The sequence below is a fragment of the Condylura cristata genome, unplaced genomic scaffold (assembly GCF_000260355.1).
Source record: "Condylura cristata isolate star-nosed mole 26May11 unplaced genomic scaffold, ConCri1.0 scaffold00020, whole genome shotgun sequence".
NCBI classification, from domain to species: Eukaryota; Metazoa; Chordata; class Mammalia; order Eulipotyphla; family Talpidae; genus Condylura; species Condylura cristata.
Window position 1 is genome coordinate 19,138,007 of NW_004567121.1, and position 24,258 is coordinate 19,162,264.

Consider the following 24,258-nt stretch of genomic DNA (forward strand, 5'->3'; position numbering starts at 1 on the left):
CAATGCATGAAAGAATAGTGGATAAACTGACCTTGATTAAGGGTACCTTTTACTCTAGGTATTAAATTGTTAGGGTTGTTGTAACAAAATATCATAGACTGACAATCTGAAATAGTAAAAATTTTATTTTCTCACAATTTGGAGACCAGGACTCTTGAGACCAAGGTGCCAGCAGGATTGGCTTCTTTTAAGACCTCTCTTTGACTTCCAGGTGTTCTTGTATGTTTTTCTATCTGTGTGTATGTATAACTCTAGTGTCCCTTCCTTGACATGTAAGAACACTAGTCCTATTGGATTAGGAGCTGTTCATCTAATTTCATTTAAGTTTAATTATCTCTTTAAAAACCTTGTTTCCAAATACAGTCATTGGAGGGTACTGGAAATTAGGACTGAAACATGAATTTTAAGGATACTCAATTCAGCCTCTAACACACTGCAAAAGATAGATAGAGACAAAGTATTTGCAAAGTATCTGACAGAGGACTTAGCTAGATTATATAAAGAACTTGTAAAAACTCAATAAGGAAATACATATCCAAATTAAAACAGGGACAAAAAGATGATGATTCACCAAAGAACAACAAGTAAATACGTGGATATTCAACATCATTAGCCATTGGGAAAGTAAATTAAAATTATCAGAGATACTATTGCACATCTATTAGAGTGGCAAAATGAAAAGTACAGTACCAACTGCTGACAAAGATGTGAAATAACTGGAACTCCATTATATTTATTGCTTCTAGCAATGAACAGCAGCTTTGCCACTCTAGAAAAAGCTTAGCATATACTAACATTTGATCCAGTCCCAGTATTTTTGTAATGTTTGTAACCAGTACACAGGTTGTTTATAGCTGCTTGATTCATATTTGCCAAAAATTGGAACTAGCCCACATCTCCTTCCTCCTGTGGTATAGCCATGTGGTGGAATATCACTTAACAATACAAAGAAACAAACTAATGGCACATTCATCATATTGGTGAAAGAAGTTGTATCAAAAAAGTCATATAACTGTTTATTTAATTTATTTGAAATTCTTAAAAGGCAAAACTGATGTGGCAAAGAACAGCCAGTGATTTCTAGGGACTAGGGTGAGGGAGAAATATAACTTTCGAGGGAGTTTTTGCAGTGGTGCTGCTTTTCTGTATCCAGATGGTCGTGGTTACCTGAATCTAGAGTTTTAACTACTTTGAACATTGTTCTTAAAAGTTGGTTTATCGTCTCATATTTAAAAAAAAAAAAAAAAAGCAAAGTCGCTGAATTTACACAATTTATGATATGTCATATATATAAAATATAAATAAGATTTAGTTTTCTTTTATACTAGCTACCACTTGTGGCCTGGGCTAGTCCATTGGGCAGTGCATGCATATATAGGTCATGTCCATACGTGCAGAAAAATCTATTGTATGGTGTTAACTTTAGAGCAGAGGTCAGCAGGTTTTTATGTAAAGGGTAAAGTGGTAAACACTTTAGGTTATGTTGACTGGGTGGGCTCCATCTCAACTACTCTGTACCGCTCTATTGTGAAAGTAGCCATAAATGATACTTAAATGAACATCCCTGTGGAACAGTAAATTTCATTTTATTGCTTGCTGACCTCGGTAGAAAATCTGATCGGCCACTTACCTGTTTTCATGTCAATGCAGTATTTATTAGTTGAGTCATCTTATAATTTATCATCCAGATTAAATACATTTTAATTGTATTTTTGAGAGTGAAAGTAGGCACTCAAAGTAATTCTGCTTGTACAAGAGGTATAAACCAGGAGTACCCTGGAATGTCTGTCACCTTGGCTACTGGTAGTCTTCCTGTTGGTAGCCAGTGTGGTAGGCTTATACTTCTCCAAGTAACTGTGGAAAAGCAAACAAAGCTATTCCTTCAGCAGGGACTGTGGGTGAGCCATTTCCTTCTGAAAAGGGATTATTTATATGGGAGGCAACCAGAGGTTTGGCTTGCCCAAGACACTCAAAATAGCCTCTTGGTTTTTATCACTGTGTCTTTGCTCATGTTTTTCTTTCTATGCCCTCTTTCCCATCTCTCTTCTGTGTTTGTTGTTTTTCAGCCCGCTTCTCAGACTTATGCTCCTTCATAAAACAACCCTTATTATAACGACCCTTTTAGACTTAGAAGTTGGTATTTATAGTTGATAAAACTCAAATGGCGCAATGCCTTTGACCAGGTCCCCTAACCTTACTGAACATTACATGTACCTCAGTAGCTTTAAACACGGATTCCTGGGTTCCAGTCTAAATTAGTTGGCTTTTTATTTCCTGTAGTTTTGTTTTTAAATTCCTCATATGATTTTATGTAATCTGTCAGTTGGTTCAGTATTTGGAATCTGTTGCTTTAGATTTAAATTATTTGATATAAACATTAACTTAGAAGGAACTTTAGAAAATATCTTTTTTTTACTTGCTTTTAAATGGAGGAGCAGGAGTTACTTGCTCAGAAAGCACACAGGAACCACTTGCTCAGATCCCATAGTTACTGGCAGAGCCAAGGCTAAACTGCCCTTTTCACTCTCATTCCAGAACTTTATCTCATACTCACTTTAGACATCCCCTGCTGAACAGTAAGCTTTGAATGCCTGGGGTTACTTGGTATATAGTAGGTGATCAGATTTTTTTACTGATAATTACTATCTCTAACTCACTTTATAGAGTATCTGGTAGTTGGAGTAATAGTTTTTTTAAGTAATGTATCAAAGGGAAAAAGTGTGGATAGCATTGGGGAACAGCAAGTTGTTTGACTTGTCTATAGCATAAAGTGCAAATTAGGGAGTGGCTGGGAACATGGAAGACAAGATAGTAGAGTAGCCGAAATGCTGTATTTTACAACTGAATATCAGAATGCAAAATAAGAAATTGAAGCTTTACCTGACACAGTACAAAAATTTATTAAATGGGACATAGACCTAAATGGGAGAAGTAAAAGGATAAAAATCTTTGTGACTTTGGCTCAGGATGCGGTTTCTTAGCTTTACTACCAAAAATACAATAAAAAATACCTGTTGTTAGACTTCATTGAACAACTTTTGTTCTTCAAAGAATACCATGAAGAAAATGAAGACAACCCACAGAATGGAATTAAATATTTGCAAATTGTTGATAAAAATTATATCAGATTATATAAAGAACGCCATATATATATATACAGTAAAAAGGCAAGTAACAATTAAAAGTGGACAAGGAAGTGAATATAGACATTTCTCCGAAGACATTAACACAAGCAAGTAGACTGTGAAAAGATGTCAGTGTCACTAGTCATTAGTGAATTAAAAGGGAAACCACAATGAGGTACTACTTCATACCATCAAGAATAACTCTATAAATAAAAAAGACAGATAAGAACAATATTGATAAAGATTTGGAGAAATTGGGGCCCTCCCTGGTGGCGCAGCCGGTTAAAGCACAGCATTGAGAAGCTAAAGCCACTTCCGCATGAGTTCGATTCCCGCCTGCCCCGGAGGTGACCACATGGCGCGGCAGACCTCTCCTGACCCGCCCACTGCTCCCCTCAGCAGTGTACTTCGTTCATCTGCCTGTCCTGTTCCCCACTCTGTCTCTGGTGAAGCCTCTCACTGCCCCTGAGCCTATGGCCTGTACCCCAGTTCTGTATGCACAAATAAATCTTAAAAAAAAAAAGATTTGGAGAAATTGGAGCCCTCATACTTTGCTGAATAGTTCCATTTTTAGTCTGATTGTAGTAAAAGTGAGAAGAAAAATTTGGACACTGATGTTCATAGAAGCATTATTTGCAATAGCCCAAAAGTGAAAATAACCCAAATATTCTTCAGCTAGTAGATGGACTAGCAGAAAGTGTTAGTTCCGTAAAATGGGATGTTATTTTGCAACAAATGGTATGAAGTACTGACACATCCTACTGCATGGATGAACCTGAAAATGTTATGCTTGATGAAAGAATCCATTCACAAGGATCATACTTTGTAAGATCCTTCTTTTATGAAATACCAAGAACAGTCAAATCCATAGAAACAGAAGTTAGATCACAATTGTTTTTATTACAGAGGGAATGTATTAAATTACCCTGGGGGGGGGGCTCTTTTAGGGGTGATGAAAATGTTTCAGAAGAAGATACTGGTGATAGTTACATAATTTTGAGAGTGTATTAAAGACCACTGAATTGCACACTTTAAAAGGGTGAGCATTCTGGTGTATGAGTTATATCATGTTAAAGCTGCTATTGAAAGTATTTAGTGGAAAATTTAAATTCTTAGAGGGAATTTGTATTTTTATCTTTATGACAGTGGTGTGTACCCCCTGGAGAATTTAAAACTCAACAACATGACCTGAGTATCACTTGCAGAGCACCTGAAAAATGTCATTTAAATCAGTGATGTGGCAAAAGACAAGGTCTAGATACTTTGAGTATTAGGTTCATTGTTTTGTCCTGAGCAAGTATGAATTTTTTATGTTACTGATAATAAACTAGAACTGTTTAATTTTATATATAGTATTTTACAATATTTACCTTGCTCTCATTCTCATCCCTCCCTCCCCCCAAATAAATTGCTCTAGGTTATTGAAAGTGTGGCACTTACAGAATAATCATGAGAGATACTAGTTTTTAAACTTACTTCAGTGTGTACCCTTTATAAGTTTAAAAACAGTAATATATGAATTATTTTAGCCAGGAAACCAAGAGTCTTGATTAGTTATAATACCCAAAAGTGTCTTTTATTTATAAATGTGAATTTTGATAAAGAAATGCTCAGAAATTTGTGTCCTGAGAATTTTTTAAATCCCACTTTTGTAAATTATCTTAATTCTAAATTATACATTGGATATTCTGGTTTCTCTTCAGATTATATAAATCTTTTGCCTTTTACCAAGTCATCCATTGGAAACCTTTTCAGAGAACAGAAAAGACAATAATCATTTTGGCTGGGTTTTTTTTTTTTTTTACTCCTTTGAATTCTGTAAGGAAACATAATTCCTAAATTTTGTTGTTATCCTTTAGAAACTCCTGGACTGAGTTAAATTTTGAAAAATTGTATCCATAAATACTGATTTTGGGTAACTAGCTTACTGCTGGTGTCACAGTTTTCTGTTAAATAAGTGCTGGTGTTAACTTTTAGTATATATTTTTAGAAGAGTACATTGTGTACAGCAGCCATTTTGGATAGACATTGGTTGGAATTTTTTATTGTTGGTAGAGAGTGTGCCCTCCTGTGGTCAATTGGGAATACAAGTGTAACTATAAAAATAATCACCCTAGTTTCCTGTGAGTTTACATTTTCTCAACTATTCTGTAATGGAATCGTCCATACACTGAACTTCTTTTCAGCAAACAGAAAACAAAAACATGGCAGAATTATACAGTGGAGAGTGAGGAACTAAGTAGAATCATATCTTGTTTTATTTGGGAAAGAGTTTAAATATTTATGATTGCATGAGAGGGATATCGTGGAGGAACCTAACAGAGTAAAGATACTGAAGTATGAGGAAAGGCAGTTAGTTGTGACAGTGTTTGAGGTTTATGTCTAAGGTTATTGCAGCATGCCTGAATATTTTATATGAAGTCTGACCCCCTTTCTAGATGCTCATTTTATTCTGGAATAACTCACATTTTATTTCTATTTCATTCAGTATACAAACACACACACACACATATACGTACACACATAGATCATATACATATATACATAAGCTTTTCAGCTTAGGGAATTAAACACTTAACACTGTCTATTTGAAATGTCTTACTTTATGGAATTAAATGTAGTTTGAATAGCTGTTCAAATCTTTTTTGTACTGCCTGCCATAAGTTGGCCTCATTGTTTATTAATGGGGAATTTTTTTGGTGAAATGAATTTTCTCTGCAAACCTCATTTTAATATTTTCCATAATTTTAATGGGAAAATTGTTTAACACCTTTTATTCTTTGAGTAAAAGGGCTAAATTTTATGTTTCTGTAGTACCTGAATTCCACTTTTAATGCTGTTATTCCTTGTGGGTGATTTCACTGATCATCTTTACTTACTTTATAAGCAAATAATTGTGCTTGCAACTTAGTACTGCAATGAGGAGTAATGCTGGTTAATAAATGGATTTTTATTGCATTATGTTGGTCTTCACGGGTTGATATTGAAATTAAGTTTCAGTTAACAGTTTGCATATTCTATAACAATTTTGAATATTCTTTTGAACATTCTGATCCAGTTACAAAGTATTTTAAGATTTATTTATTTTTGCATACAGAATTGAGGTACAGTCCAGAGGTGCAGAGACAGAGTGGGGAGCAAAACAGACAGATAGATCAATGAAGCACACTGCTGAGGGGAGCAGTGGTAGGGTCAGGAGAGGTCTGCCCAGCCATGTAGATCACCCCTGGGCGGGGCTGCATTCTAACCTATTGTGCCACTGAGAGGGCCCCCAATTACAAAGTATTTTAAATTGACAAAAATTACTGCCATTTTTATACAAATTGAAGATAATCTCTACCTGTTTATACAGAATTACAGCTGTAAATACTAGAAATGTAATGGATTAATTTTCTTTTCTAAATGATTTTTGCTTTTATTATGGGTTGTAAAGTTTAGTGTGTATTGAATTGCACTATTTTCATAACTGCAAATTGTGTTGGCTTTTCACATTCTAAGGTTTTTAAAGGTAAAGGTTAAAAATTATTTAATTTGAAATTTTAGCTTTGAATGAATAACTGAAACACTCAGTCTCTGGAGCCAGATCTCTGGGATTTAATTCCAGCACTGTCACTTAATGGCTTGTCCTTTAACTTCTGGTTTCCTTGTCTGCAACAATAAATCTATTTCATAAGATTGTTGTGAGGATTAAATGAATTAATATAAAAACAGTATAGTATCTGGCACATGCTAAGGTCTATATGTGAATAGTGACTATTGTTAGTATTGCCATTAACAAATATAACCAAGAGTTAATTTTAACTTCATCATGAAGATTATACTGTTTTGTTGATTTCTTTTGTATTCATTAATAAATATTTCTGTACCATTGAAAATAAACAATAAGCCAAAATGACAATTTATTAAGCTTTTTATGAAGGCCTTTTCACAATTGTCTTTTCTTTCCTCCTTTTTTAGGCACGGAATGTTAACACTGGTGAATTGGCGGCAATTAAAGTAATAAAATTGGAACCAGGTAAGTTAATTGAACTCTGCTGTTTCTTATTTCTGTAAGTCATTCTGGAATGCTTTCTGGAGCCTTGTTTCCTCAGAATAAAATGAGAATAAAAATTGTAGCTCCCTTGTAAGATCTGTCTACAACATTTGACATAGTACCTAGCACAGAGAAAGTACTACAGTGTTTTTCTATCGTATCACTATTTCATTCCATTCTTCCCAAAATCTCTAAATAGCTTTATTTCCTTTATTTGGTAGATGGCTAAGGGGTCTTCTGTTATGTAGTCTTTTTCATTGAATTTTGTCGGTAAACTTAATTTTGTGAAACTACAGGTTTGTTACTGTGACTGTACTTTGATTGGCATAGCACATTCCCAGCTCTAGAGACTGATTTTGAAAGATAATTAAAAATAGATCCAGATGAGAGCTTGTAGTAGAGCTTGCCACTACAATAGAACTCACTCGTAGGATTTTTCACACTTCCCTTTCAAAGCGGTAAGGTATTACAGCTGTCTACCTTATGGGTCTCTTGAATCTGTTCATTTCCCTTTTGTGTCTCCAAGTCAGGCTTTAGAGCAGTAAGGAATGTTTAATGGCTGTCAGACATTTTATAACTTTTAAAGTTTTTTGTCATAGGAAATCCCTACTAACAGGAAAGTAACACTCTTAAATCGACCTCGAATTTCATATTGCAGGAGGCACAGCATTTATGATTTGCTCAAAGTCACATATCTTTGTGGATCTGATTCCTCTGATTCTTGATTATTGTTCTTCACACTAATAATAGTATTCAATGAAACATACTTATTTCTCATTCATGGTATTGTTTGCAGCACCAGTTATTAAAGTAGTATATAAGTATAGATGGATAGCACTGATTAAGTAGCAGCTCATGAAAAACACATTCCTTTCAAATGTTGAAGCTCCTTCCTTTTCCAATACCTATGGAAATACTGAAGTGGATGAGTCGTGGGAATTAATAGCGAGAAAATCAGGAATTGTGTTTTGTTTCCATGAAAGTAACATTTATTAAATTGTAGAGCAAAATTTTAAAAGTGTAGAAAATCACCAGTAAGATCTCAATCATTATTGTTATGGATCTCCAGAGTGGCATTTTAGGAATCTTCTTTCCTGTCATCTTTGACATTAGTTTTTTTCTGTCCTAAGAGATACAAGAGGTGCTTTACCTGCCTTTATCCTTTATCATGGAGTGACAAACTTCAGGGAAATTATTCCTCTGATTCCTTCTCCTGTCTCCCTTGAGTGCTGTACTACTCCCTTACCCCCAGTTGTTTACTCATGGCTGTCCTGTGTTTTTTGCAATCATGAAGAGAGTTGTTGCATCATTTATGGTAATTACTTTTCAAAGCTTAATCATAGATTGCTTAGCTACTCTTAATGTATTAGAATCACATTATCAACTTAAAACTGACTGTACCCTTTCACCTTTGACCTCATTCTCACATTATTTACACTAAGACATTTTAAAGTTTTTATTTTTTATTATCTTTTAACCTAGTTAGCATCTTTATAGGTACTTTTATATTATTTTAAGAATGATTTATTTATTCATACAAAAGCTGAGTTCAAGGGATGAGAGGAGTCACCAAAGACAAAGTGGGGAGCAAAACAGGTGGATTGACTAAAACACACTGCTGAAGGGAGCGGTGGGTGAGACCCACCATGTGGGTCAGCTCCCTGGTTGGGGATCAAATTCATGCAGCAGTGGCTACAGATAGCTTCAAAGTGTTGAGACTTAACCCATTGCACCACCAGGGAGGCCTGGCATTTTTAAGTTTTTACAGAAATTATGTTTTTTTCTAAATGCTCTGTTGCATCATTGACTTGAGGAAGTAATAAACCAGGTTTTTTCTCTATGTCCTTGAAAACCAAACTTTTTTCCTCCTTACTCCTGAGAGTAGAACGGAAAGGAAGAAATATGTATGAATTAATTTAACTCCTAACGTATTTTGATACCTGTAGGTAGGCAGTCATATTGATTGACCACATTACACTGTGTTCCCCTTCCATTGATACCGCATTGTGTTGCCCTTCCATTCCTTTGCAAAAGCTGTTGTCTCATTTGACATTTACAATCCTTCACCTATATATAACTGTATATTTATTTTCATCAAACTTTTTGCTTATTTTGTAAAAACATTAGTGGATACTGTTAATTCAAAACATTTATGTTAATGATAAGCATAACAAATTTGATAAGTTCAAATTTGTAAGCATAGTTCCTACAAATTTAATACTCTTGACATCAGGTCAAGTTAATAACTGAACATACAAAAAGGGCAGTCAAGGGCCCTCCCTGGTAGTGCATTGGTTTAAAGCACAGCAGTAAAAAGCTAAAGCCACTTCAGCATGAGATCGACCCCAACCCCGGAAGTGACCCACATGGTATGGCGTGACCCACCCACTGCTCTCCTCAGCAGTGTACTTCATGGATCTGCCTGTTCTATTCCCCACTCTGTCTCTGTTGAATCCTCTCATTGCCCCTGCACATATGGCCTGTACCCCAGTTCTGTATGCATAAATAAATAAATCTTTTTTAAAAGTGGGGGGGGCCAGTCAGTTGGATAGCCATTCGTTTTAAGATTATGCATTACTTTGTTTTAAAAAAGGTAAAGAACTTCATGAAATGCTGGTTGCCAGTTTGTAACTAAAAAGCCCAGGGGTTATCAGGGAATTTGTGTTTTGTTATAATTTTTAGGTAAAGATCCATTCCCTGTAACATTCAAATCTCCTCTTTTGCTTTGACACAAGTGACTAAATATGTTTCTTTAAAGGAAATCATTATATCCCAAATAGACAAAAGTGACTTCCATCTTCATTGTAGCTATTAATTTTTTTCATATATTTTCTGCTAAACAAAAGGACACCATTCATTTATAATCAAAACATTTGTGAAGCAACTAATAGAACATGGACAACTTTTTACATAAACAATGGCAGTAATTGTATTAGTTTAGGATAATGTTGACACCTATAGTAACTAGAACATTTTGGTGGCCTAACATAATAAAATTTTACTTCATGTTTATGTAATAATTCATTGCAGATGTTCAGGTTGACATTCTCCCTGTTAGTGACTCAGTGCCCCAGATTTCTTACATTTTCTGGGGTTGCACAATGTCCTATAACCTACTGATGAGGAAGGAAAGTAGGAAGAGAACTCAGTACTTTTGCTCAAACTCTGTTAGCAAGGAGTAGCAGTAGGCTATATCAGTATTCACGCTCACCAGGACACTTGTCGGACTGGGTAATCGTCTGTGGTCAGTAACTTCCACGCGTGGGGGTGCAGACGGTGCACAGCCAGTTTGTTCCACCACGGTTAACAATGTTGATAGTTCCAGTGGATTAATTTCCTGTGACTTCTGTAACAAATTACCACAAACTTGGTCCCTCTGGACAGCACAGATTTAGTCTCTATAAGTTCTGCAGTTCAGATGCCCAAAATTAATTGCTCTACATCAAAACCAGAGTACTGGCAGGGCTGCTGTCCCTCTGGAAACTCGAAGGGAAAAGCTGTTTCCTGGCTTTTGCCAGTGTCTAGGACTGTATTTCTTGTCTCTGACTACCCATTGCTTCCTTCCCTCCATCTTCAGGGTTACCAGGGTAGCATCTTGCTTCTTGCCTCCTTGTAGTGGTACTTGTGATTATACTTAGTGCCTATCCAGACAGCTCAGGATCATCTCACCTCAGAGTCTTGAACCATATCTAGAAAGCTCCTTTTGTCATCATACAAAGTAACAGGTTTTAGGGGTTGGAACCCAGATGTGTTTGGGTGCCAGTATTCAGCCTCCTGCAAAGAGCTCACATTTATTGAACACTTAATATATGTTGATTACATTCGGATAATTTTGCCTGTGTTTTCTGTCTGTTATTATTTTCATGATTTGCCTGTATTTGTCATTCTGCCTATTTTTCTCAGTCAGGGGTGTGTATGTATCTGGCTTGCCATCTTCTGGAAGGTACATTTTTCACTTTAATATCTAAAAATTTTAACAGAAGGACCCAGACTTAGAGAACTAGAAAGAAATTGAGGAGACTATGGGCACCTTGCTCTGTGGTATGCAATGAAATGTGCTAGGATGGGTGGGAAGATGGGTTGTGCCTCTTGATTTTCATCTTTGGAATATATTTTTCTCAAACTTTGAGGAATGCTGTTAAAAATCTATTATTAGGCCAATTTGGAGTATTAGTATATTAAACTCTATTATCTTTTTCTATCCAAATCTACCTTTTTCATTTTTCAGTTACCTTTAAAAATTAAGTTGTGGATTTCCTGTTCCCAAAGAAGGTCAACTTTAATTTAGTTATTCTTGTAATAATGTTGAGATGACTTCATAGGGGAATAATGGATACACTTTGGATCAGCAACTTTCTTTTTATTTAATAGTTAATTTATTTTTTTTTTTTAACTTGGAGATAGTGTTTGACTTCTTCCTCCGTCTGGTCCATGTAGTTCTCCCATCACAATGGCCCCTGTGATCTATCACTACAGTCCCTTGTACTCTTCTTCCCCCTGGTTTGATCCTTCTCCCTCTCTGTCTTCTCCCCTGCTGGGTGTCTCAGATCTATGGTCAGCTTGCCAGTTTGTCTTTTTTTTTCCCATGACATTTTTATTTGGCTTCTCTATATCCTTTCATGGTAAGAAGGTAATTGGAAACCTAACACTGCTCAATCAGTTTTAGTAGAAAGCACATAAGTAGCAAATAAGCAATTAAGTGTATAAAATTGCTACCAAGTGGTTGATGTTAAATCATGGGCAAATATTCCCAATTTAGAGTCATCATAGAATTACATGGTATAGTAGATTGTTTCAGGCACACTTTATTGATACCATGTTAGTGCCAGGGACACAGCAGTGATTTAAGGCCTGATCCTGCCCCAGAGGCTGTAATTGTCCAGTGAGGACACAGACACAGTTGCTGTCGATACAGTGTCATAGGGCTGTGATGTATACAGAGATATCATGGCAGCACTTTGAAAGCTTATAGGTTGTAACAGAAACTCCAGATCAGTGTGGCTCAAATGATAGAGGGAATTTATTGGTGACATACAGGTATATTTGAAGATTAAAAAGACAGAGAAGGCTTGTGTTAGTAGCCCAGTTCCATCACTGCATGACTTTCCCCTTGCCCCTTGCCCTATTTCTCTTTAGTGTTTTATGAAGATCACCTTTATTCTAGGGTTGGCTCCCTTGGAGGTATTGGGTCTTAGGTCCACCTCTGGAAAGCAAGCTGCCGTCCTCTAACCAACATCTAAAAGTCCTTTGATCTCATACAGCCCTTTCAGTGGATCAGGAGAATTTATAATTGAGAGGCAAGTTAAAAAAGCAAAATACTTTTTTATTTATTTTTAAGGATTTGTTATTGATTTATGCATACAGAACTGGGGTATAGGAGGTGAGAGGATTCACCAGAGACAGAGTAGGGAGCAGAAAAGGCAGATTGACAAAGTACATTGCTGAGGGGAGCAGCAGGCGGACAGAAGGGGTCTGCTGTGCCATGCGGCTCACCTCTGGCTAGGGATCAAACTCACACTCTGCGGCTGTGGCTAATGGTAGTACTGTGCTTTAACCCATTGCACCACTTGGGAGGGTCCAGGATTTTAAAAATACTTCAAGTATATCCATAAAAATTGTTACTCGTCTCAATGTGATTTTATTATTTTCAACTTAAATTGAAATATGCTTAATATGCTAAAAGCCAACACATGATTGGAAGGAAATCTTAGTTCAGTGATTTTCTTCTAAAATTTTAGAGGCATAACAATTTACTATTCTCCCTTTGAAGAGCTTTGATTTTGTACTCACTTTTTGTTGAAAGTAACAAAGTGAAGTATTGTCTCTTCTCCATTGCTACTTCCCTTGTAACTGGGGCAGTAAAGTAGGTTTTGACATTAGGTTCAAATGGCTCATGGTTGGACTACTCAAGACTCACTCACATTTACAGTAGGAAAATGCCAAAGCCAGAAATGTCAGGACTTGCCATAATGACCTCGCACTTGAGATGTAAGCAGCATTTGGGAAGTCTTCTATTTTTTTAGTTTGCCACTGATCGAATATTTAATTGGGCTTTTTCATGCCATATAATACTTTGAAAGTAGAGTTAGTTATATGGAACTACTTAGATGTAAGTGTAATTTAGATTCTGCTTGTTTTCTTTGTGTATAGTCTCTGGTTTACCGCATTTGCATTCATTGCAGTTCTGTTTCTCTCCATGACAAATGTTCATTCAGTAGTTGTAGCATGTGACACTGCTATAGAATTGCCGGTTTTATTTTTGAAGAATTTGGTCAGCAAGGGTGTAGAAGGAGAGAGATTATTTGCTAGCCATCTGACTAAGCTCAAATACAGTTCCATTCTGTACCCCAGCGCAGTTGGAACGAGGCATTAGAATACGGGATGTCCTGTGTATGTGAGCCATCTGGTAACTCAGCACTACGCAAGTGTAGTTTTCTTGGCTCTACAGAAACGTTTGGTAAATAAGGGTTCCTGCCCTAACTTTAAAAAAAGAATCATTTTTTGTACTATTGATTGTTATTTGGTAATAAAGGAAGTAGTAATACATCTTTTTAGTGAATTATCTAGTGATTATGGCTGAGGCATAACAGTAACAACAGACAATACTTGGCATAATGTTAACTGCACCAGGCACTATTATTGTGTTTTGCAAATTAATTCATTTAGTCTTCCTAACAGTTATGTAGTAGAGGTAGTTAATATTTTTTGTTTCTGTAATTTTACAAAGGAGGAAATTGGCACAGAGAGCAAGTTATTTGCTCAAATTTATACAGCTGAATAAGGGACAGAATTGGGATTAAATCCATATAGTCTGGAACTGGTGTTCGTACTTTTTAATCATTGTATTTTCTGTCATTTTTCATTTAAAGAAGTATCAACAGTATTGTGTTTTGAAATAAATGTATTTTTGGAAATCTTTCTTATCTACTATTCAATATGCCTTTTTTTCCCTAGGAGAAGATTTCGCAGTTGTTCAGCAAGAAATTATAATGATGAAAGACTGTAAACACCCAAATATTGTGGCTTATTTTGGAAGCTATCTCAGGTATCTTGTTTGTTTCCCTTTTGATACACTTAACAAAATTAAGCTAATATCATGTTTTATAATTTTCTCCATGCTTTAAAAATACAGTGGTTTGTATGAATGGAATATTTATTTATGACCTGTTTGTTAATTCTGAAGCTGATATCCTACTCTATGATTTGTCTTTATTGGGAATTCTGGATGTCATTACAGAAAGGAAACTGGTAAGTAAAAACCACTTGCTGTGGTGTGTGGAGACCTGAAACTGCTTTTCTGTTGCCTTGTCTAGATCTGGATGAATTTAAAATTTAGTGGCATCTCTTTCTTTTTATGTTTTCATTAGAAAGTTTTTCTTTTGTCCTTCTAGCTTCAGAGTATTGCAGCATCCCTTCTCTTCATTTTGAACCAAAAAAACTAACATTTCACTAACTTCTTATTTTTCCAAGTCCTACAGTGAAACCTGAGACTGTGAATTTGCCTCCTCTTTTTGGTTTGGTAGGATAAGCCTGGTTCCCCAGGTCATATTCCAGAGGGGATGACTCCGGGTCACGTCTTGTTTATCATTTCAGTTCTGTGTGCACTGTGAGTTAAATATGGGGACTTAGCTGTTTTTGTGTCTCCTTCTAAAGGGAAGGAATATGTTTTCCTGTGTATTAAGAAAACTTGGCAGTTTTGCCCCAGGATACTTTTGGTACAGGAGGATGTAACTGCTTCTCATTCTCATTATCCACATACACATCACTTCTGCTCTGTGGTGGATGTTATTCCCATTTTAGAAGTTGGATGCTTGAAAGAGTTAATGTCATGGAGTTTATAGTCCTGTTTCAAGTTGCTGACAGAGTAGGGTCCTACTTCTTTTTGGGATACTGTGCTCAAGAATGCCAGCTAAGTGAACTTACGAACTCTTTCATCCCCATAAAAACCAATACTAAACCAAACTGAACATTCACTTTCTCAGTTACTTAGGTGAAGCCATCCCATACAGGTGAAGCACCGAGAGCAGAATTCCTGTTGGGCTTTATTGATAAGTCTTGGCTATGACTTCAGGCAAGACAGTGCAGCTCTTTTTTAATTAACTCATTAATTAACCTTCACGTCTTGACATGTTATAAAAGTTTCAGTTTGAGATTATGCTTAACAAAAATTGCACTTTAGATTTCAGGAAATGTGTATACCAACTATTTTGAATGCCCTTTTTTTCTAAAGTAAACTTTTTGAAGCATAATGTACATAACAGAAAAGTACAGCGATTTGTTTTATGTATACTTAAGTGGATTCTTTAAAAGCGTACTGTTAATTCATGTATAAGAAGGTAAAGACAAAAAATTATCTTTATAGCAGACAAAATTAGGGCCCTTTTTCAGTACAGTTATATTTATTTGGATCTAAAATTGAGATAACTGGTATAAGTAGGTGATTTGCTCTGTAACTAGTGTAGTTGATGAAAGTGCTATCACAACAGTTGGTAGTATAATACAGAACAGCAGTTAATTCTTTCAGCACTTTGCTTCCAGAGAGAGTCTTCTCTAATTAGAGTCCTGTCTCTGTTAGGATATGGAATACTAATGATGGAACTTGTAAGGTGTTAGGGGCTGTAAGGAGATTGTATGACTTCGTCCATTGTTTTTTACAGATGAGAAAATTAAGTCCTGGATAAATGACTTCTGCTAATTGCTGACACTGGGATTGAAAACTAACTCTTCATATACCTAGTTAATTTGTAGTTATTTCCTGTCACTTAGACCAGAAAGGTCCTACAAGTGTGAAGTAACATTGCATACACTTTCAATCATATGTCATTAATGACTTCCCCTCCAATAGTTCGATTTAGTCCAAAGGGAACATGCGTTCCTGTGTTGTTTTTTTTTTCCATTATTGAATGATTTTATAAACCTTGATACATCTCCCCTAAAATATGTACTGAACCTAGCAACTTACTCCTTTGTTTTTGCCATTACAGTCTATTATAACAGATGTAGACAGAAATTTGAGCTAACCTTCTTTGACCATTGCTGAATCTCTCCCTCAGGGATTCAGACTTTCCCTATGAATTAACAAATTAGATGACCAGCATATAACTAACCTAAAACTTATTTTAAAAAGGTGTAGCTATGCTTACTTCCAAAGAAGCAAAGCTGAGTTCTATAAACAGTATTTGACCACCTTTTTAAAAGGATCTTCTTTACTCTGCTCATCAGTGTCATGGAAAGTCTGTGTTATGGAAGGCCTGTGTACCCACTTCACATACTTTACAAGAACTGGATAGACAAAAGCTTTTTCCTGGAGTTTAAACTTTAAAGTCCTGGTTTGGTATATATTTTTTTATTTGTGTATTTGAATGTGGATATTTATAAAATACCAGGTTTAAATCCTTATAGACCTATACCTTATTTCCAGGAGAGCTTTAACTATTGTTTTTTTTTTTTTTCAAGATTTATTTTTACATACAAGAATTAGAGGTGTGGGGTTGAGAGGATTCATCAGAGACAGAGTGGGGAGCAGAACAGGCAGATCAACTGAACTACATTGCTGAGGGAGCAGCGGGTGGGGCAGGAGAGGTCTGCTGTATACCATGTGGGTCAGCTTCCTGGCCGCCATGTAGGTCACCTCCTAAGCTGGAGATCCAACTTATGCTGCAGTAGCTGAAACTTGCTTCATAGTGCTGCACATTAACCACTTGCACCATCAGGGAGGGCCCAAGTATTGCTTTTTTGAAGTAAAGAATAGTCTCTCCTAAAGGCCCTTTCTAAGCATTCCTTAATCCTACATCTCCTTTAAGAAAAATGAAGACATTCCTTTCAAGTTTGAACTTTTAAAGCTCATGTTGAGCAACCGCAGATTCTCCTCAGAAGATAAGGCAGTAGAAGGTCAGATCCATGCAGTAAAAACAATTTTACTTGTATCAGCTATGTTAAACATTTGAAGTGTTGTATAGATGAAAATAATTTCATGAAATCACATATTTGTAAGTTACTACCATTTACAGAGTGTTTTTAAGTTACTTGTTGGGATATCTAGGGTATTGGTTTCTGGAGACCGGGCAGAAAAAACAAATTCCTTTCTTTTAATTAGATTACAGATTAATTTTATAATCTAGTAGAAGAAACAAACATTAGCATATAATTACAACTTAATGTGCTAAATGCTATATTGATTTTGATATAAGACACAAAGTTGTAAAGATAGTAGAATATATAATTTTGTCAAAGTAGTAGGAGTCATGTGACTCACAAATATTTCATGTTAAAGGATTAGTGAGTGCTTGCTATATTATGTATATATGTGTAGAAAGGGATAGTTTCTGGTATAGGAAATACATACAGGAGAAACCATGTAATATTTAGCAGACAATTAATACTCCCATATTAGTTTCAGGGGGGAGGGGAAAGTTGCAATAGGGAAGGCTGTGTGGTTTAAGATAATAAGAAACTTTTTATGTCTTAACTAGACATAATATTTTTTGTTTACTTGTTGAATAGTTTTAACACAGAGTAGACTGTCTGTGGAAGGTGAACTTGGATTGTAGGCGATTGAGACAGGGAGTTTAGTTATGTTTACTACAGGACTTTGTTGTGTCTGTGTAGGACTGGAGTGTAAGTCAGGTATGGATGGGGGGGGCGGGGAGTGTGAGAGGATTCACCAGAGAGAGTGGGGAGCAGAACAGGCAGATTTACTGAAATACACCGCTTAGGGGAGCAGCAACCAAGACAGGAGAGGTCTGCTGAGCCTTTTGGGATTTGGCTTCCGAGCCTGGGAATCTAGCTCAGACCATAGTGATGATAGTGCTAAGACAACCCCTAGGCCACCAGGAGGCCCCTATTCCGGGACATTTTAATTAATTAATTAATTAATTAATATAAAATATTTACTTATGCATACAAGAATTGGAGTACAAGCCAGAGGTGGGGGTGGGGGGACGGTGAGAGGATTCACCAGAGACAGAGTGGGGAACAGAACAGGCAGATGAACTGAAATACACTGTCGAGGGGAGCAATGGGAGAGACAGGAGAGGTCTGCTGTGCCATGTGGGTCAGCTCCGTGGCTGGGGATCCAACTTGTGCTGTAGTGACTGTGGATAGCTTCATAGTGTTGTGCATAGCTTCATAGTGCTATGCTTTAACCCCTTGCAACCAGGGAGACCCCTACAGGTATTTTAATTCACAAGAGAGAGATGGTAAACTTTAAACTTTCATAGAAACTGGGAAAAATATTTTCTCTACAGTCAGAGATGGCTGGGGTGGGAAACAAGTATTTATGTGGATTATATCTATTGATATTTACCACATTAGTAATTAAAAACAAGTATTCAAAACACAAGAATTTGCAACCACATATTCCAGTAGCCATCAGAGACAGCATCATTATCACACGTCCTGTAACCACTGAAAATTCACTGTGTTCTCACGAGAGCAGAGTGCAAAGAGCAGATCATTGCTTACTGTTATTATGAAGATGGTTTTGACTTTGTTGACTACTGAAGAATCTCAGGAGTCCCCAGACCATACTTTGAAGAAATTTAGTTATAGAGGAAAGATTCAGCTAACCCAGAGAAATCAAGTGATGGAACCCTGCATTACACATAACAAATTGCAGCCTACGTGTCATTCCAAAGGATATTGGTTAATGAACTTGCCAGTTACACCTCATTTAAGCAAAGTCAAGGAGATGGCAAATAGTGATTCTAAATAATCTATATAGTTAGAGGCACTGTATGTCACTAGGGGGCAAAAAATATTTTTAACATCCTTCAGCTAATTTGTAAACTTGCTTAGTGCAAGCCAAATAGCTTATGAGCAAAGCCCTAGTAATAAGAAGCTGCCTCTGATGAGTCTTTCCAACAACGACTTCTGGAGTGTGTGGGTGGTGGATTATTTCCAGTCACATATATGTATCCCACTGTCTGTGCTGAAGTATTTAAAACAATCAGAGCCGGTGAGATCTATGTTAGAAAACGAAGAAAGGAGTCAAAACTACTTTACTTTTTTTTTTAAGAGTAGACATACCATGTAAGGAAAATGTCCTATGTATGGTTTGAGTGAACCAGTAAACAGATAGGGAGCTGGAGGGAAAGCTTACCTGACATTTAAGATCCAGAGATGTTAGTTTAAACTAACAGTTAAATGTAGTTTCTAAGAAACTAAAGATAATCTTAGGCAAGTTAATAGAAATTTTACAGTATTCAAATAAAGGAATAATGGTTAGATTGGGGGCGGGGGGGATACATTCCTCCCTGTGTAGCAGTCAGCAGTCATAAGTGCCTCTCCGTTTGAATAATAACACTCTTCCAGGCCTGAACATCCATTCTGAGAGTTCTTAGAACCAGCCACGGGGCACTGGCTCATACTGCCAGCTGTCAGGCCTGTTTCATTGACCACCTGTCGTTTGTAGGTCCTGAGGAACTTCAGGTTTCTTCTTGTAGGCCTCATACTCTTCAGCTTTACTTCTAGAATCATGGTTCCTTTTCACACTGTTCTCTCAGTTTGCTGACCTCCACACTGATAACTTGGGGCCCCTGTTGTCTGCTGCACGGCCCATCGCACTTAACAGAATCACCCCATGTCTTAGGCCTGGGGAAAGCCCACCTCTGCCATGTGTGGGCCATGCCTGATAACTCCACGTTTAATACACTGTTCATGCAGCACTCAGAGTAAGATTGGATTCTGGGTGCCACATTTCAGAACAGACTTTGACAAATAAGAAGCCATACAGCTAAAGGCTATAGAACTAGAGAGGTCTGTTAACCAGTGGTTGTTTTACAATATAACCCAAGGTTCTCTGGTAGTCTAGTGGTTAGGATTCAGTGCTCCCTTACAGTGTAACTCAGCATGTTCTAGCTTTATGTCCTACCATTGTCTCTTCATGTATCCTGTGTTCAGCTCCCACGAAATTGCCCAGTCTGTTAACTCTGGCATCCTCTTTTAAATTTTCATTTTTTACACAGGCCCCTCCCTTCCTGTCTCTCAATGGTAAATTCCTACTTTCACTTCAATACTCAACTCAAAGTGTTACTTCCTCCTCAAAAACTTCCCTGACTTTCCTAGATATTCTTATCTCTAGGTTCTTACAAAATTAAACATACCTGAATCAAGTACAGTGTACTCCAGGGGCTCTCAAACCTTTATGTAAAGGCCATGTAGTAAATATTTTGGGCTTTATAGGCTTTCTATGTTTGACTCTCTGTCATAGCTGTTTAGTTTTGCTGTTTTTTTGGTGCAAAACCAGCCATATGTAATCTTAATTGGTGTGATGGTGCCTTTATATAAGCACTAAAATTCAAATTTCATGTAATTCTTTCATGTTGAGATATTATTCTTTTGATGCCCCTCCTCCTTCAACCATTTAAAAATGAGTTAAAAAACATTATTTATTCCTGGACTGTACAAAATCAGGCAGCAAACTACTCTTCACTCATTAACTGTTGGTCAGACAGATTTGTTTATTCTTTTATTCACTCATGCATCCATTTGTTTATGAAAAAAAATACCCTTGTACTGGATATTCTTCCAGGCATTGCTGTTCCCAGGATGATTCCTGGGACATTTTGAGATAAAGTAATGAGTGATTGAACAAAGGAATGGACAAAGAAACAAGCTATTACAACTATTTGTTGGTTATATGGTTGTGTCTTAGAATGTGTGAGAGATGCTATCTAAAGACAAGGAATATTTACTATTAACAGATCATTTAAATAAGATCTTTAGTAAGAATCTAGACATATAAGTGCAGTTTACATTTTGCCTTTTGTTAATAAGAATGTTATCAAAGATGTACTTTTGAGAGCTTTGTCTTTCTTTGATGAATCTTCTATATGCTTTTCAGTATGCACTTTTTATTTTACCTTAACTTTTATAATGCCATTATGAGACAAATAATGTAAACTGGGGGAGGAAGAATTTTTAACTACAAGGAAATTTTCTTTTACTTGGATGTGCCTGGTGACATCTTTGTGTACAGTGTACTTTAAGGATTAAAGTGAGTTACAACACATTTTATTAAGTGATTTCATTTACTCAGGAAGATTAACTAGCTTTTTTCTTAGATTGCTCATTGCATTTATGTGATTTTTTGATTTTATAGTATACAACCATAAAATACTTGTTCAAATAATTTTAATGTTGAAAATGTGATTTATGATCATTTTTTCTTTATAGGAGAGATAAACTTTGGATTTGCATGGAGTTTTGTGGAGGTGGTTCTTTACAGGATATTTATCATGGTAAGACCTGTATTTTACAAGTAGCGATTGAATAGAATTTCTTTAAATTGCTTAGAAGAGACTATGTGTTGTCTTACGTATTTGGATACATGAAGATGTGTAAAGCTGAAAGAAGCATTTGCTTTTAATCTGGAAAATTGTATGCAGTTGAATTATTTGCTAATTCTAAAGATGGCATATGATAGTTCAAAATTTCAAATTCAGGCTTACAGATAATATGTAAAGGCTTTGAGGCTTACTAAGCTTACTAAGTAAAAAGAATATCCAGTTGATATAATATGAGTTGAGCTAATATACAGAATCAGTATTGCTCTCACGTATTCAAGAAGCATCAATTAAATGTTTACTCTCTTAGACGATAAGTTCTAAGGAGTTAAAAAATTAATAAAACTGGCCCTCCCTGGTGGCGCAGCGGGTTAAAGCATAGCACTGAGAATCTAAAGCCGCTTCCACATGAGTTCGATTCCCGCTTGCCCCGGAGGTGACCACATGGTGTGGCAGACCTGTCCTGACCCACCCGCTGCTCCCCTCAGCAGTGTACTTCGTCGATCTGCCTGTTCTGCTCCCCACTCTGTCTCTGGTGAAGCCTCTCACCCCCCCTGCACCTCTGGCCTGTACCCCAGTTCTGTATGCACAAATAAATAAATCTTTAAAAAAAATTAATAAAACGTTTTTCATTGACATTCAGTGGAGTATGTAAGTGACCTGCAAAGCAAAAGCAGCGCTACTTACTGGCTTTTCTTTCTTTGTCTTTCCTATTCTGGTTTAGACATACTGCAGGGTAGATTTATTGTTTTGCTGGGATTGTGCTTTTTATAATGTGAGGTAAAATACTAATAATTTATGCTGACATTTTCTATGAAAATAATGTGGAAAAATTCTCTCATATTTTCCACATGGTATTTGGCCTCATATTTCTAGTTTGAGACTTCTTCAGTGAATTTAGGGGCAGATTATAATAAAGTAGATGTTAAAAGACTGGTTAGGAATTCTACTGTTTCTGTTTTGCTTCAGTAGTTACGTCTTCCTGGTATAGATTTTACTTAACATAAAGATTGCCATAATAGTATTTTAATGTGTTACTACTTTTAGTTGGACTAGGAAAAGGGACAGGATAGATTTTCCAGAACTGTTTTTAGAAGACTTACTGAAGAAAGCAGGTTAAATTTTTTTTTCTTTAAAAGATAGATAAACTTTGGGTAGGAAAAAAAATAGGGCAAAGTACATTCTAAATGAAGCTGTAAGCACTGACCTGATGGTGTGCCATGTGTGACCACTCTTACTTGTCTGGAAGTATATTTATGGCAGTTTGGGTGCCACATGGGAGCCTTGAAAGCCAAATGCAGAGCATGAGGACATTGCTGTCTTATGAAAGTTGTTTTCTCCTGTAGTAATTTTTAAGTGCCTCTATAATTGAGGTTTTTGTTTTTTGTTTTTGTTTTTGTTTTTTTAATTTATGGGAGTTTGCTATCAAAGATTCAGTAAAAGTTAAATAATTTGGCATTATTTTGCCTTATAGAACACACAATGTTTCTAGAGGCTTGTGATTTCTTTTATACATTCAAAAATCAAGTCTCCTCCTTTTTATTGTAATTTGGACTGTTTCCCCACTCCAGAGTGATTTTTCTTCCTGAAGTCCTTTCAGAAGGTCTCTTTTGACACCCAATCTTAGATGACAATTTAAGTGGGCATGGACAGGTATTTTCTAAGTTGACAGATGTTTTCTGTCAGTATTTTGAAGCTACTGATGGGCCCATTATCTTTTAGCTCTCAACTTGTTGGTAGCAGCAGTTAGTATCCTTATTGATCCTTTATAGGTATTCTTTCTCTTGCTTTTTAAGATTTTTCTCCTCATTTCTGGTGTTTCTGATATCTACATGTGGATTTATTTTTATTTTTCAGCTTAGGATTTTATAGGTGCTTACCTCTGAGAATTTAATCATTTCATCAGGTTGGGACAGTTATCTCTTCAAATATTTTCTCCCCCTTCCCTAATCTTTCCTTCTGGAATTTCAGTTAGCTGTACATTAGATCCTATTTTTCTCTGTGTCACTTCAACTCAACTTTACATTTTCCTCTTTTTATACTTCAGCAGAGCACTGAGAATACGCATAACCATCTTTCTACTTTATTGATTTTATATGATTAGTGTGTGCATTAGTTTTAATTTTGATCCTATTTTTTTTTTTTTCATTTCTAGATTTTTAAAAAAGATTTACTTACAGAACTGGGGTACAAGCCATAGGTGCAGAGGTGGTTAGAGGATTCACCAGAGACAGAGGTGGGTGCAGAACAGTCAGATGGACGAAGTAGGGGAGCAGCGGGGCAGGTCAAGAGAGGTCTGCGCCGGCATGTGGATCACCTCCAGGGTGGGGATCGAACTCATGCTGAAGTGGCTTTAGCTTCTTAGTGCTGTTTTAACTGCTGCGCCAACAGGGAAGGCCCTATCTTTAGTTTTTTAAGCATACTTACTTTTAAGTTCTCAGATTGTTTAGTAATTGCATCAGGTATATGTGATTGGTCTTACTTGTCTCACTTTGCTTTTTTTCATTAGAAGTAAAACAGACCAATTTAGTTACAGAACTAGCTTGTCATGATTGTTTTTCCATTTCTACCACCTGATAGGAATAAAGTAATATAAACGTGTAAATGTTGATTTTATGTGCTTTGATCAGCATCAGGGTTAGTGGAAGAAGTAATAATTTTGTATTATCTTGAATGTTCTCAAACATGAAGGTTGGGAGTTTAAGCATGGTTGAACAGAGCTCTAAGCCTTAACCTTTTCCTGTATTTAGTCTTGATTTCCACCAGATAATCCTCTCCTAGTAAAGTATCCTGTTGGCATTCCTCTACATTGCAA

General features: G+C 36.3%; 1 protein-coding gene across 1 annotated transcript in view; it reads left to right on the forward strand.

Annotated features, from left to right (window-relative positions):
* Nucleotides 1–24,258, forward strand: part of MAP4K3 (mitogen-activated protein kinase kinase kinase kinase 3) — a 105,337-nt gene that overhangs the window by 18,559 nt on the left and 62,520 nt on the right. Inside the window, exons 3-5 of the mRNA XM_004686272.2 lie at nt 7,083–7,140; nt 14,113–14,203; nt 21,334–21,398. Coding sequence (XP_004686329.2) covers nt 7,083–7,140; nt 14,113–14,203; nt 21,334–21,398 — 214 coding nt within the window. The remainder of the gene's footprint in view (nt 1–7,082; nt 7,141–14,112; nt 14,204–21,333; nt 21,399–24,258) is intronic.